Source organism: the organism of the source record quoted next, unplaced genomic scaffold, assembly GCF_019419815.1.
Source record: "Pyrus x bretschneideri cultivar Hongxiangsu unplaced genomic scaffold, Pyrus_bretschneideri_v1 Contig20, whole genome shotgun sequence".
In the NCBI taxonomy this organism is placed as follows: domain Eukaryota; kingdom Viridiplantae; phylum Streptophyta; class Magnoliopsida; order Rosales; family Rosaceae; genus Pyrus; species Pyrus x bretschneideri.
Window position 1 is genome coordinate 463,074 of NW_025999502.1, and position 16,137 is coordinate 479,210.

The 16,137-nt window shown below is 37.0% G+C and overlaps 1 protein-coding gene across 4 annotated transcripts; it reads right to left on the bottom strand.

Moving 5' to 3' along the window:
- Nucleotides 1-2,257: 2,257 nt before the first annotated feature.
- Nucleotides 2,258-5,723, bottom strand: LOC103931052 (protein IQ-domain 26-like). Of its 4 annotated transcripts, none has more exons than XM_048583718.1 (4): nucleotides 5,140-5,723; nucleotides 4,020-4,484; nucleotides 3,216-3,422; nucleotides 2,258-3,129 (listed from the first exon to the last, which is right to left on the bottom strand). In XM_048583718.1, the coding sequence occupies exons 2-4, from the start codon at nucleotides 4,434-4,436 to the stop codon at nucleotides 2,536-2,538; spliced, it is 1,218 nt and encodes a 405-aa protein (XP_048439675.1). In that variant the 5' UTR covers nucleotides 4,437-4,484; nucleotides 5,140-5,723; the 3' UTR covers nucleotides 2,258-2,535. The 4 variants fall into 4 exon arrangements, with proteins under 4 accessions (XP_048439675.1, XP_018498973.2, XP_048439673.1 ...); XM_018643457.2 differs by having other exon boundaries at nucleotides 4,020-4,726; XM_048583716.1 differs by having other exon boundaries at nucleotides 4,020-4,987.
- Between the last annotated feature and the right edge of the window lie 10,414 nt (nucleotides 5,724-16,137).

Sequence of the window (16,137 nt, forward strand, 5' to 3'; positions counted from 1 at the left end):
GGATTAGACCCAAAATGGTGTTAAGAAAATGGACCAAAAAAATATATTCCATTATTATTAGTAAGGTTGAGGGGGAGGAGGATTTGAAATTGTTACATTAATTTCGGAGAGTTTCGAATAAGGACGCATGAGTAGAAACTCAACATCTTATTCACTAAAATATTGTACTACATACTCAAATGTCAAAAGCTATAACATCACATTTACCTACACATGCAGTGGTGCAAGATATATCATCGTGAACACATACGAATTTGACTTTTGACATTTAACTTTGTGCATCATAGAAAAGTTAAGTCAATTTTAAAATAATTTTTGTATCTAGTGGGTCCCACTTTTAACTGGATAATAATGCAACCAGATCCCCCGACCTAAATATACTGAGCCTGCTGAGCAAGGATCCAGCCCGTTGAAATTTGATCCAACGGTTACAATTATTATAACTTTTAGAGGGTCCTCCTGTTTGTAACCGTTAGATCAAATTTCAATGGCCCAGATCCTAGCAAGCTCAATTTTATTGGATCCGAAAAGGATCCGGTTCTGATAATAATAACCAAAATCTAACATGAACTAAATCAATTAAATATAAAGTCAAATATAAACTTTTATTCTAAATTTTTGCGTACAGCACCAATACGCATTTTCAAAATGCAAGTGATATTCATGCTTACTCAAAAGATGGGGATGAAGAAAACCTCATGCTTACATTTATACGATCAAACTTGATGACTTGTCAAATTTGCATGGGTGAGAATTTGAAGTTTTGAATCCACCACAGCCTCCTGCCATTTCTGCAATACTCACAAATATGCTACTCAAATTACATCCCAAACATTGAAAATGACTTTCTGTAATAGAATCATCATCACTGTGACATGCTAATCTAATAATACAACATCACGTTAAGTTTATTTTTCACATGACGTTACGTGATAATGAATTCGTAAAAAAAGTGTTAAGGTAAAAGAACCAGATCAATGTCCAAGTTATCAAACATGGGTTTGGATTCTTTGGAAGCTTCACGGAAGCTATGCTTTTGGTGGGAAAATAGGGGCTCAATTCAAATAATATTTCAAATTTTCTTGCACATATATGTTATATTATATATAACATGGTTTTATTTTCATGCTATGTAGTATTAAAATATTACGAGTATTGAATAATTTAAATCATTTAATGCTCGTAGCATTAAATTTTTTTTCTGTATAATGTGGCCTGTCCCCCAATAATGTTCTGAAAGCCACCTTATTTTCTTATCCCTCTGCTGCTTGCCTAGCCAAGCTAGCTATTATGAATTTAGCAACGTTTGAAAACGAGATGTTTTTGTCCACTTCTTCCATCTGCCTATATAGGCAAATACAAACAAACTAGAGAGCTGTGCTTTAGTCCCTTTTGTAATCATAGTAAATTCCTTTTTGTCCATGACATTTGATGACATGCTGGTTCAAGTTAAACTCTCACATATGTTTTTGGTAAGGCCAAATAATGAAAGATGTTTCCAATCACAATGTTCTTCGTTTGATTGATACAAGCGATACTGGTAATGAGATTCAAATAAAAAACATTAGATGTAGCAGTAATTGTTGTAAAAAAAAGGGCACCACCTTAATTAATTTCTAAACGTTTGAAAATTATAAAATAGCATCTAGATCTGGTTAGGTGCTCCGTCTAGGCACCCACCTAGTTTGCGACTCTCATTTAGACAGAAAATAGATAACTTTCGTTTGACAATTTTTTTTTTAATAAATTATAGGAGACTTGTTAAATATTTAGATGAACACATATTATGTGATTGTTCCTTATATTTTCATTATGTTCCAATACTCTATAATCTATATGTCATTCTATTTTGCAATTTATGCATGTCAATGAAGTTATGTATTTTTAGTATAATCAGACACTTATTTATATGATATGTAAAACATTTACGTAAATCCATCTAGATGCTATGCCCTAGTGTGCCGTCCAACTAGCGCCTAACGTCTTTTAGAACTTTAGTTATTACAAGTGATAATGGAAATTTGAGACTCGAACAAAAGACCTCAACTGCGAAGATAAATGTGGTAAATAATTATTGACAACTTTAGTTTTGATAAAAGCAAATAATACCTTAGATATAGTTTAAATTGATACAAGCTATACTTCAAAAGTGAGACTCAGAAACAAAACAATCCCTTTTTAACCACTTTAGCTTTTTAACAATCAGTTTTGCCACTGGAACTTCTGAGATTATTGTTTTGCAAACCAGAAACTTGGATTCTCAGAAAATAACATGTAAGCTCCTTTCATTTCATTGACTCATAACTCATAAGGCACAATTTGAAAGAAACTTGAAAATAAAAAACAAAAGAATTTACACAAGAACTCTGTGTTCTACCCTATCATTGTTGATGCTAAAGTGGAAAATAAGGCAAAAGAGAAGTTGTTCCCCTCTCTCCAATCTGTTTTTTTTTTTTTTTCCATCTGCTATGCAAAGTCATGCCTGACGTTTAACCAAAAGATAAGAGGACTTTTTTTTTTCTCGTTGCAGATTTCTCAATCATTCGAGACTTCTTCTTGGATTTGATTACATGATCGATGCATTCGAATGCCGCTGATGCTGTTTCTCGCTGCCATCATTTCGTTAAGCGAAAGCCTCTTCTTAGGCCCTGATTCCGGCCTTTGCTTTGGGGCGCTGTGGGATCTTGACTTGGCATTAAATGACTGAGTGCTTGACATGTAGTTTGGGGAGTCTGAGTAAGGCCGAAAGAAGCTGTCTCCACAAACACTTTTGGATGGTGTGCCGGGAGCATTAGAACGAAAAGAGGTGGCAAACCGCGGAGTGTTATGGGCAGTCGGGAACTTGCATTCATTACCATTGAAGTACCATTCAAAATCTTGAGGTTTCTTGCTGTCAGGTATAGAGATACGAGCTGGCATTGGACAGGGCAGCGGCGAGGAGATGGTTTGGTAAGGCAGGTCTTCACCACAATCAGATAATATGGTGTTGAACCTACGAGACCTGGATCTCGGCTTGAATGTGTCAATTTCCACAATCTTCGGGCTTTCATCAAAGCTATTAACCGAAGTTTCATAAGTTGCAGATAGCCTCCTGCTATAAAATTCACTTCTTGCATCTTCAAATCTTTCCTGTAAAATTAATGAATCAACCACATAAGTAAGAAGCAAGAAATGTAAAATGTAATCCAATGGAAGTTGGTGAAATTAAGACTTACGACAGACTTCCGGGCATTAATTTCGGGTAGGAACCTATTCTCTTTATTGAAAGAACGACGCGCACGCTGGTATCGGACATTAGTCTGTGCTCTAAAAAGAGCTTGCATACTGTAAAGAGTAGCAGCAGCCCGTTTCCGGACAAGAAAGCCTCTAACAAGAGCCTGCAACTTAACCAGTCCTTTAAGAGCACGGTGAGCCTTTCTCGCCTGAAATCAAATTCAATTCAAGATCGAACAGAACAATGCACATAAGTAATCATTTCCCAGAAAAGGCAAGAAAACAGAAATCATAACAACAAATGGGGTAAATAAGATATAAAACCAATGCCAGAAAAAGCAAGAAAACTGAAATCATCAACACAAATAGGGGAAGACATTAAAATCGTTACCCTGTTTGAAAACATGATTTCAAATTTCAAACAATTCACATTCGGAAATACACATAATGATCAAGGGGGACCAAATATCCGCCGTTCGATTGACAGAGGAAACACATTTTTGTACTGTTCCATAGGATTTGGAAGCAATTTTTGCAATCTTTTAGGAGCAGACATAAAAGTAAGACAACATCATGTAACAGTAAATCTAGCAGTTCCATGTATGAGGAAGCAGATGTTTGTAACTTTCTGGGAGCAGACACAACACTAAAAATTAAGGAAACTCCTTCCACAAAACCAACCAAAACATAAGTTCAAATTTGTTATATTTTTACGTTACCAACATTCTATAAGCAAAAGCAAACACACCAACAATCAAATTAATCACCAAATTTAATTTAATGAAGAAAATGAAAACCTAACTTACCAAATAGCCTCTGAAAACAGTTTGAATCTTCATTGCAGCCCATCTCTCTCTTTTCACAAACATGATCCCGCCACCACCGCCGCGGCCACCGCCTTGACTTGTCAACCTCACAACCGCAACAGCCGCCTGTGCTGCAACCACTGCGGCATCAGCAGCAGCTGCGGTGGCCGCAGCCACCGCAATTGCGTGCTTGTTCTGCTCCTTATCTGAGTCCGCAAGGTAGGATCTGAGCCAGGCAGAGTCAGCAGGGACAGGAACATTGGGCGGAAGATTGGTTGTTGCGTCTTTCCCTGACTTGGCGAAGCTCCACCTTTTCTTCTCCTTCCGGTCGCTGGAGACAGTGCTGGTGTTGTCGACGTGGTCTTTCTCTCTCTTCATCCCCAGCAAGCTCTTCAACCATCTTGTAGCTCTCCCCATGTTGTTTTTGCTGTCTCACTTTCTCTCTCTAGAATCTGAAGTTGGAAGCTGGAGAAAGTTAAAAGAAGGCAGGGGTTAAGTAAAGGGCGAGTCAAAAAGATCCAGATGGAGTTTATGAAGAAGCAAATACCTACAAAGCACCAAATGTAGATAGAGAAAGTGAGGAGAGAGAAACAAGTGAAAGTGAAGAATAAAAAGTCCTAGGGTGAGAGAGAGAGGGAATGTTGAGTTTAAAGAGCAAAGTGCTGAGTGTGAGCAAATGGGCTATCTCCATTTTTAGTGTCTAGAATCTGGATGAGAGAGAAAGTTGAGGAGTGAGAAAGTTCTGAAAAAAAATCCAAAAAAAAAGGTGGGTGGGTGTGAGCAAAGAGAGCAGAAAGGGTTTCTGCAAAATCTCTCAGAATCTTTACAGGTTGCAAGCAGAGAAGTGTGGAGCAAAAGATAAACAAAAAAATGGAGATAAAGATTAAAGATTGGGGTTTTTTTTTTTCAATTTTCTTTTTTAAAAATTCTGACAGGTCCTCGTGAAGAACTGTATTACAAGACAAAATCTGTCACAGAAAGACGCAGAGGTTCAAAAACCATTTTATAATTCGAAAAAACAAAGTTTTCAAAAACTAATAAACCCAAAAACTTCACCGTTCCAGGTAAACAAAACAATAATTTACAGAGCTTAAAAATATACAAACTCTCTCACACCCACCTCCTTAAATCTTTGAATTCAAAAAAAGAGCCGGATTCTACAGTCCCCCACCCACACTTTGACCTCTAACTATTCTTGGCAAAACAACTACAAAAGGCACTGCCACCGCGTCCTCCACCGCTTCACTCACTCTCTCTCTCCTCCCACCCTACTTTCTCTCTCTAAATATCTCAACTTTTAGCCACTGACAATCCCGTGAACCGCTTCGAGTTTCTTTAAAAAAGCTTCTCCCTTCTTCTCTTCCAAAACCCTTTTGGGTATTATTAAGCTTCTCTCTCTCTAAAAAGAAAAATACCCTTTTGCTATCTTCTGCAACTGCAACCCCCCAAACCTTCTACATTAAAGCCATAATCTTCTCTGATATTTCTCTCTCCTCTCTCTCTCTAAGTAGACTCAGACTGTGGAAGTACTAGAGAAGTGCAGGCATTAAGGACTACTCCAGATGAGTGAGAGAGAAAGAAGAACCCAAAAAAGCCTCAGACTACGCTTTCCTTCTTGGGTTGGAAGCGTTTCCATATCTTTTTTGTTTTCACAGTGATTCCCTCTCTCTCTCCCCCTCCCCCTCTCTCTCTCTCTCTCTCTCTCTCTCTCTCTCTCTCTCTCTCTCTCTCTCTCTAGGATTGTTTACCGAGTCTCTGGCATTCTTACTGCATCAAAATCTTTGAAACAGAGCTCTCTGGGATTTCCCAAATCAGCCTTGATCAAGCAGATATGAATCCATTTGGGGGTGCAGACATTTGCTTATTAAGAGGATAGGGAGAGGGAGGGGGAGAGAAGGGGAGGGGGCAATCTTGGGATTTGAAAATCCATAAATGCTGGGGTTTTGAATTTTTGTTTTTTTCCTGATATTTGGGATATTACCAAAGTTGGATAAATATTTAAATTTTAGAGAGAGTGATAATAATGGCAATCTACCATTGACTATTTGAAATTTGGGTTCTTTTTTTTTTTTTTTTGTTTAAAAAAAAAAAATATATATATATATATATATTTCCTTCAAAAAATTCGAATGAATGCAGATCCCTTCTTCTTCATCTCTGCAATCTGGTGTGATGAGTGGTGTCACGGAGTGTTAATTGTTTTTTGTTTTTGGTATTGTACGCTGTCACATGATGGATAAGGAACCTGAAAATAGTATGGATCTTACTTATTCTTGTTCATTGGTTTGGCTAAAATCCAGGGCATAATTAAATGCATAGCGTTCAACAGCAACATTTTAGCATTAATTCAAATTGAATTTCAACAATTTTGGCGAGATCGTAGGTTGAATTTGAAGACACTGGATTGGGTACGGACACATGTAGAATTTGAAAATAACGGATTGTGCATTCCCTCCACTTCACAAGTGTTGAATTATTCTATTGGATATGATATGATTGAATTATTGAGTTTCGGCTTCAAACTTTTTTTAATTTTTAGTTTAAATTAGACATTAGATAATTTTTGTTAGAGATAGAAGTAGAACAGGTGAAATGTATCATGTTGTTTATTTTCGTAATTGTACCGCACAAATGATGCAAAAAATGAGAGGAGAGGGATATTGGTATGAGAATTGTTATTAGCATTCTAAAAATTTCATTCTATACTCCAAATTTTCTATATTAGGAAAGAAAAATACACTTGTGAGGAGTGTAGAATGAAATTTTTGGAGTGCCAATAACACTTCCCTATTGGTATTATTACTTTCACTCTTTATCTTTTTGTGTGTTTGATTTTACTCTACATGCTTATTATATAGAGTCATTTATGTGCATAAATCTAAATTAATGCATGTTGAAAAACATGTGATACAAGTTGAAAACTATGTCATACAGCAACAGCAAAATCTGACAATACCACTATTTTAGTCCTTACTTTTTCATTTTTGGTTAAACCATGAGGGCATTTTAATTCTCACAGTTTTTACAACACTCTTTATTGAATGTCCACATAAAAACCAAAAAAGTTTAACATAATCACGACCAAATTAAGTGACTAACAATATCCATTTACGAAATCATGCCAAAAATACGAGGGGAGGGGAGTAGGAGTGACTGAATTTGCAACAAAGGGAATTGGCAGTTGCATTGTGAAGATTACAATCCTAATGGGACCGTGGAACTTTGCAAGTTGCTACAAAAGGGGGCCAAGTCTTTCCTTGTACATTTGCAGTTCCTAAATATATCGGCAGGGGGCTATTATTGTTTAGACTATCTTCAACATCTGAGTTAAAATCTAAATTTTTTAACTCAGAATATTTGGGTTTTAACTTAGAAACATATTTTCTGCTCAAACCCTTCTGGGTTAAATTTTTAGTCGGAGATCATTAAATAATGAATTTAGGATTCTAAAGTAATTTAAAAAAAAAATATGTAGACCATCCAATTTAATTTTGTGAACATTTTAACCTAAAAATGTTTAGATTCCGATAAATATTGAAAAATCACTAAACCAACACCATGAAACTAGTGGAATACTATGAAAATAAAAAAATGAAACACATGAAAGATTTTATTTTTTAAATTTTTTTAGCCTTTGGATTTAAATTTGAACTGTTAAATCTTTTTCTTTACCGTTAGATGTAATCATATTAGATCTTAGTCGTTGAATTCAATGAATTTGGAAATATAAAATTAAAAACAAATACACATTATGGTGGACCAAACCCGTGGGAATTCTATGCTAAATTTGCCCGAAAAATGAGTTTTGGGTTAAAACTCATATTTGGGCCAAGGGTTAGTGTAACAATTTGTCCCCAATTATTATGACTTTTATAATTTTAAAAAGTGAATTTACGAAAATGCCCTTTGAGTCAAAGTGTTGACTTTTGTTGACTGCTGTGTCGTGTCACGTAAGGTTCATTTTCTTGGTGTATCCTCATAGTATTCGTCTCTACGAACTCGTGGGTGCAAACGGATCGTGATTTGGAGTTATAACGAAGAAGATATTAACATTTAAAATCGAGGGCAAAATTGTGAATTTATTTATTTCTAAAATGCTCCAGATTTTTTGAGCAAAATCTGGTGGCCCAAATTAAAAGAAAGAAAGATGGGCGATGGTTATGAATTATGAAGGAGAGAAATGAGGGGGATGTGATGCCAATCGGAAGAGGAGAAAGAACTGAGGTGGCCAATCAGGAAAGAAAGAAATGAGGGAAAGGAGGGAAGGAGAGAAGGAGAGGAACCGACGGGTTCCCATTTGACCCGTGACCCAGGTTGTAACCGGTGGGTTCTCTGGTAAATTTCACCATTTACCTAATGAAATGGGCCGATTCATCATTTCCAATCATCAATTCTACTCCTCCTCTACCATTTCCACTTCAAATTTAAGAGGATTGGGTTTGGAATTAAGGGGTTTTGCACCGGTGGGTGCGACGACTACCGGGTGGCGATCCACCAAATCCGAAGGTACTTTAGTCAACCACCACCATCAATAGACTTCCCTTGAGGCCTGGAACAAAGCCTATGCATTGGTTGAGGTGTCAGAGTTGTTTTGGGAGTCGAATCAAGAACACCAAATTTAAGGGTTTTCGGCGGGTTTTCATGAAATTGAGGCTTTTTCCGGCCAAATTGGCATTAGTCATAGGTATGAAAGTTGCTCCACTCATTGAGATTTTCATTTCTATAAAGTTTGAGAATTTTTAGAAATAGTTGAATTTTCCGGAGAGTCGGGATGGCCGACTGCCACTTGTGGCGGCGCGTGGGCCGAAACATCCCCTGACCTTCCTAGGCTAAATTTGAATACCCTAATTCCATTGGTGAAGTCTGATTGACGAATTTCCATCATTTGAACGTAGTTTCATTAAGGTCCACCACTTGATTATTATAGCAACCGATGATCCGACCGTTGGATTGTCACCAAACTTTGATACGTTATAATATGTAATATTTGAGGATGTTAGAAACTTACGGATCAGAAATCCGATGTACTTATCTTCCCAAATAGGATATGTAAGTTATATGTTATATTGATAAGAATTCTAGGATATGATTTGATAATTGTTCTAGGCGCCGATCATTTGTGACGCCTTGAAATTGTGCTAGGGAGTTGTAGCGTGGACTCTAGATGAGTTGGCTTGTGGTTTTCTATATATATGTATATATATGTTTTCCATTTTTCCTAGAAATTGTTTTAAATGGATTTACATTTTAAGTGCCATGCCATGCTTGCATTTCATTTTAGTATATGCATTAGTATAAATATACATATTATTGCATGACCCTACGGATGCCCAGGTAAGCTTCAGATGAGTGCATATTGATGATAGTAATTGCAGTGTGGTTATGTTTAGATGCATTTAGTGCTCATTATCCTGCACCTCGGTGTTAGTACTTCTGCCCGTGGCCAGGGCACAGTCCTTCATGTGAATTTCACCTCCCGCACCGCACGCTTACCTTGCATCCAAGTTTGGTGCGTTGCCCTGTTGTACAGACTACATTAGGTGATTCCGACTCATAGGTGACCTGCGATTATTGGCACAGCCTTCACGTGATCGTAGCACTTGAACGTACTTATTTACACCCAGCCCTGTCGTACAGATCATAATAGGTGGTTCCGACTCGTGTGCAGGTATATTTAATGAGCTTTAGGTTCAGTCGTATAGGTTACGTTAGGTGACTCCGGCTGGCATATCATTTTACATTGATTTATTTCATCTGGCTTACTTATTTTATTGCAGAGATACTTGACATGGCATATACTCGGTTTTCACTACTCTTGAGCATGACTTCTATATACTCACCCTTTTTTTTGCGCCTCTCCAGGTTTTAGCTATTGAAAGTTCATATCGACGAGGATTTGTGGCGAATCTCAGTATAGGTGGCTACCTCTGAGGGTATGATCCTTACCCACACTAATGTACTTTACTTATGCTCTAACATCTCGTGTGAAATGGGTTCATTCTCACTCACAGCGCATTCTTGTCTTTAGGCACTTTTAGGTTTAAATTTATTCACATTTTCCACATCATTATACTTTATGACTTTGTCACCTTCCAAGTGTCGCCCATCACAACTTGATTCGGAGTCTTAGTGGACATTCCAGGTCAAAGTGTGTGAGTTAGAGCAAGTTGGATAGTTTTAGAACCTAAAATTTGAGTTTTACTCCAAAAGTTAGAGTTGGTCTTATAAAGTAGAATTTTTTTTCCCTCCTAATTTCTCTTTCTTTATTTCGCTTCTATTTAGGTTACAATTAAGTCATACTAACATCTTGTTTTGAATTTTTATATTAAAAAAATGGGTGAAACTATGTTTACTTCGTGGTTTTCAACATTTGGTACATCAAGTTTTTTTCATCCCAGAGTCATACCTAAAGTGTAAATTTTGGGACAGTCTAATACATCTGTTGGTCAAACTATTAAGTTTTCAGTTAACTGATGACGTGGCGCCCACGTGGACACTAACTGGACGCCAAGTGTCATTAAAAAAAATTAAAAAATTAAAAATATTAAAAAAAAAACACACACACTTAAAATATTAAAAACACACTTAAAAAAAAGCACACTTAAAATATTAAAATATTAAAAGAACTGAATATGGGAAGAAGGAAACCAGAAGAAGAAGAAGAAGAAGAAGAAGAAGACCAAACAAATCTGGGAAGAAGAAGAAGAAGAAGAAGAAGAAAACCAAACAAATCTGGGAAGAAGAAGACGAAGAAGAAGAAAAAAAAAAATATCTGGGAAGAAGAAGAAGACAGAGAGGAAAAAAAAAAAAAAAAAAAAAGCTGGGAGAGTGCGGGTTGCAGGGAAGAAGAAGGTTTTTTTTTATTTTTTAATATTTTAATATTTTTTAATGACATGTGGTGTCCAATCATTATCCACGTGGGTATTACGTCATCAATTAACTGAAGACTTAACAGTTTGACTAACGAATGTATGAGACTGTCCCAAAATTTACACTTTAGGTATGACTCTGGACGAAAAAAAACTTAATGTACCAAATTTTGAAAATTACGAAACATGGAGATAATAAATAAAGTTTAACCCCAAAATAAATAGATAAAAAAAAAATGTAAAAAGAGAAAAGGCAATGCGCTCCCACCGGCCCTCGGGCCCTTGTTTTCTCCACTGTCCCCCGAGGCAAACCCAACGCTGGGCTTGCTCTTATGGACTTTCTTTTAACGTGTAGTTGTGTGCCATCAGTAAGTCCTAGTCCCAGAACTTCCTTCATCCGTACACTGTTGGGGACCGACGGACCTTAATAATCATTATCTTTCATTCAACAGTCAACCTTAATTACTACTGAAAATGTCATCAGTTTTGGACCATGAGTAGGTCTGGATTTTTGCAACAAGTCACCGGCCTGGAGTTGCATCCTCAACTTCTGTCCCTGAAAGCCCAAGTTGTCTAACATGCAAAATTTGACATTTGAGATATCAATCAAGTCCTACTATCCTAGTTGTTTGATGTTCAAATTTGAATCTTATTTGGAGTTGTTATTGTCAATCTAAAAGTTATCGTAGACTCTTATTAACTAATTTATATGAGAAAAATTAAGTATGAGGTTGTTTGATTTAATCTACCCAATACACAATTTCCATAAATCGAACTCATATAAAGAAAAATACATACATGCATGTTTGATAGTGCTTTTACAATTGCTAAAAAACATTTTTAAATAATCAAAAATGTTTTTGACAATGTTTAGCATATACGTTTAAAGTGCTTATCAGGTTGAAAAACACTTAAAAGTGCTTTAGTTTATAAGCGCCAGTTCGATGCTCTCTAAAGAAGTACTTTAATTACAAGTAATCGCTTTAGACTTATTTAAGAATTTCGACGTGCTTCTACTAACATTGCTCCTAGTAAAATCCTTTATAAACACAGTTTCCATCAATGTCCAAATACCCACAAAAGTTACTAAGAACTTGGTTCCATTTTAGTTAGTAAAAGACACACAGGAAACATACCAATCTCACAAAATTTATAACATCCGACTCGACATGCACACATAAACAATCTCATGCCTTCAGGAAGATATCTCGACGGAAATTTTGTTGGAGAACAATTCAGAAATAGACAAAATATAACAGAAATAAATAGAACTTGAAATTCTAATATTTCATTAACCAAAAATACTTGTGTAGAATGAAATTATACATTAAATACAGAAACTAATATAAGAATATCAATGATACTAACTTGATCACAGAAGGTAGAGGCTAGCGTAAAAGCTATGTCATTCGAACAGTATTTTCGTCCCACTCTTGTGCTTGTGGTTCTACAACGTCTGCTCGACCAGGATTCAACTACCTAATTCTACAACTCGCACTGGATTCTAGAATTCTAGCGAATTTGCTTTGTGTGCATACTCTCTGGAAATTTTGTACGAAAGAAAAAGAGGAAGAAAAGATAATCTCACTTGGATACTATGATTGGAAATATATAGGCTCTTTCGCACCCTTTCAAATACATGTTCAGTGTTCAAATACATGTTCAGTGTACTTGAAAGTACACAACTCTTTCTAATAGCTGTGTCTTTTAATCAAAACGTTTTTAATTAATAAATTAATTAAAAAAATTAATTCGAAAATTTAAAATTAATGAATCTGATTAATTAATATTAATTAATCAGACAACTATAATTGTATTTAGGCTATATTAATTAATCAGACAACTACATTGCACCCAAGGCCCTTGCTTGATTAATTAATATTAATTGTATTTAGGCTATATTACATTCAAGCCTAATCCACACAGTTATAAGGCCCAAGCCTTCAATCCATTTCCAAATGGTCTAAGTTCTAATTACTAAGAAGAAGGAATAAGCCTATATAAAGGCTAGTGAAAAAATATTGTTGCCCAATGTGGGACAAGAGGGTCTCAAACTCCTACAATACCCCACATTTGAGACGACTCTTTGGTCCTAGAAACACTAAGATACGAGAGTAAACAATAGATGTGGCATACATCAAGAGAGGTGTCTTTCGAACTTGAACCTACATTAGTATATATTTATCGGATTTACTAGATGACGCAGTGAATATAAAATCTTGAACTGTTCATCTTTGCAGTAAACCAAGATAATAAGCAAAACATATGCCACATTTACACATCACAAATTCATACGTTTGTGTTCTTTTTGGTCCTGAACAAATCCTGGATTCATGAGAGCTTTAGAGAATGTAGCCATGTAATTCTCATAAATGCGACCCTACATTTACTCTCATATAGGTGATATTGATTAAGAATAGGTTGCTACTATTCCACTTGATTTACAAGTATCAATATCATTAAACTAATGTATTGACACACCCCAACCCATAAAGTCCACTTGGACCCTGAATCGAGCTGTGTTGGCCGACACCTAGAAGGTGAAGAAGCCATAAAATGTGATAGAGTGTAGAAAAATGTGAATAATTTGAACCTAAAAATTATTAATACTAGAGTGCGTTGTGAGCGGGAGCGAACCTATTTCACGCACGATGTCAGAGCATAAGTAAGGTATAGGAGTGTGGGTAAGAATCATACCCTCAGAAATATCCATCAATACTAAGATTTGCCACAGATTCTTGTCGATACAAACTCAGCAGCTAAAACCTAGAGGGCACCAAACAGAGAGTGTGAGTAAGCAATAAAACCAAGCTTGCCAAAGTTATTACCTTTCTAAAAGTAATGCCCCTAAATGTAAAACCTGTATCGTTTTCCATAAGACAATACAACATATATACATATATCCAAACCATACTCAGAAATGGCCAGAACCACGGTTTGCCATCAGCTCCACCATGCAATAATAAGTAGGCCAAATGAACTTAATCAATACAAAATGATACATCAGTCGGAATCATCTAATATGACATGTACAACTTATCCATATCTCATCAATCATGGCTAGCATATAAGTCGGAGTCACCTATAGTGACCTGTACGACTTATTCATATCTCATCAATCATGGCTAGCATATAGCTCAATAAGTATACCTGCACACGAGTCGGAACCACCTAAAGTGGTCTGTACGACAAGACTGGGTGTAAATAAATACACTCAAGTGCTACGATCACGTGAAGACTGTGCAAATAATCACGGGTCACCTACGAGTCGGAATCATCTAAAGTGGTTTGTATGACAGGCTGTGCACCTACCTTGGATCCAAGGTGAGCGTAAAGTGCAGGAGGTGAATATCACGTGAAGGACTATGCCCTGGCCACGGGCGGGAGCACTAACACCGGGGTGCAGGTTTATGAGCTATATTATATCTCAACACAATCATACTCACTAACATCACTAACATTAACATGTACTCACCTGAGGCTTACCTGGGCGTCCGCGGCATCATATAGCACTTCAAAGCATTCACAATAGTCAGGTCCAGGTAATGTCCGTATGAATATGCCATGATGCAATCTAAACCCAAACATTTCATGATATTCCCAAAATATATATATTACGGCGTAACATGTACAATCAATAACACCCTACTCCCAAACTATTTACTTTTGAGAGTAATCATTAGTGATAAGCCCAATTAGACCCTAGTTACATTAACTATCATACTTACATTTCCTTACTTCAATTCCTTGATTCTTCCCGCATTGATTTATGATCAACATTTAATCACCAAATCATAAAGCTAAATCTCACAATTCCCACCAATGTCCCTCACATTGCTCAATTCACTAAACAAGGCTATTGTCTCAATTATTTAATCTCATTTATTATATGGCTGCATCTAACGTCTTGTTAGACTGCCTACGTATCCTAAACAGGGATCAAGCCATTCGTAGTTCGAAATGATTAATTGTAGGTAACAAGAATAAATCACTATAGAAGTGCTTGTGGAACTATCAATTATATGCCTATGAAAGAAAAAGGCCCACTCACCTGGAGTCCACGTTATGATTATCTTGCACGCACATCGAGACATCACGATCTATCGTTGCCTGCGACCAATTATCAAATCACGTCTCAAAGTTTTTTACCGATAGAATACATAATTTACATAAAACATATCCTCAAGGACCTTCAAGAATAATTTGAGACCCATTAACCAAAAGTCAACCGTCGATTAAAGATTGACGGTAGGTCAACGATCCTGTATAACTCGATTTGGAAGATCCGCATATCAGATTTCCAATCTGCAACTCCCAACGATCCACAATATGTTTCTAGAATAACATATTAAAATTTCATTACGATCCAACGGTTGGATCTCCGCCATTTACCCAAAACCAAGTGGACGTGAACATTTATTTTACTAACTTACGAATTCAATTCGGGAAGATCTGTACATCGGATTCCCGATCCATAAATTCCTATGATCTTTAAATATTACATATTACAATGTATCCAAGTTTGGTGACGATCCAACGGTCGGATCGTCGATTCACATTTTCATTAAGCAACATATCGTAACGAATTTAGGTTCCAACGATCAACCTATGTCATTCAGATAACAAAACTGAATTCAAGACATTCGACACAGCCTAAAAATAGCATTGGCGGCCCACTGGCCACGCGCCGCCGCGGGTGGCGGTCGGCCGCCCCTACTCGCCGGAAAATTCAACTATTTCCAAAAATTCTCAAACTTCACAGAAATGAAGATCTCATTGAGTGGAGCAACTTTCATACCTGCCACGAAGTCCAAACGTGGACGGAAGATGGTCAATTTTGCCCACCAATTCGGCGGGTGCCAAAAACTTCCCGACGTCGATTCGTCGTCTACGGTGGTCCAACAGGGTCAAGGTTGGTTGGGTTTTGCTCCTGGGATGATGAGCTACAAAGCCCAAGTGGTGGCATCGGCCATCGCTTTGCCGATTTGCCAGAAAATCGAAAAGGGTGGCCGGAACACTATTGATTTTCGTCAACTTTCGTGGCCTCAAACCGCCACGTCCCGTGGTTTCTCAAGGTGGTTCTTGGGTGGGTTTTGTAGAGGGGAATGAGAGCTTCAAGATGGTGGTGGTGGCATCGAAAAACTCCACCAGAGTTGGCCGAAATTGGCCTTGAAAGATGGGTAGTCGGAGAGGTGTACGGACGGAACCCACGGGAGCTTTTCCCCCCTTTTTTTCTTTCTTTCCTATTT

What these genes read in the sequence shown, in the direction of transcription:
- LOC103931052 (XM_048583718.1), bottom strand. Translation starts at nt 4,436, where the DNA reads ATGGGGAGAGCTACAAGATGGTTGAAGAGCTTGCTGGGGATGAAGAGA. An exon ending in CTGTTTTCAGAGGCTATTTG is followed by an intron (nt 3,423 to 4,019) that starts GTAAGTTAGGTT and finishes ATTTGATTTCAG; the next exon opens with GCGAGAAAGGCTCACCGTGC. An exon ending in TTAATGCCCGGAAGTCTGTC is followed by an intron (nt 3,130 to 3,215) that starts GTAAGTCTTAAT and finishes TTAATTTTACAG; the next exon opens with GAAAGATTTGAAGATGCAAG.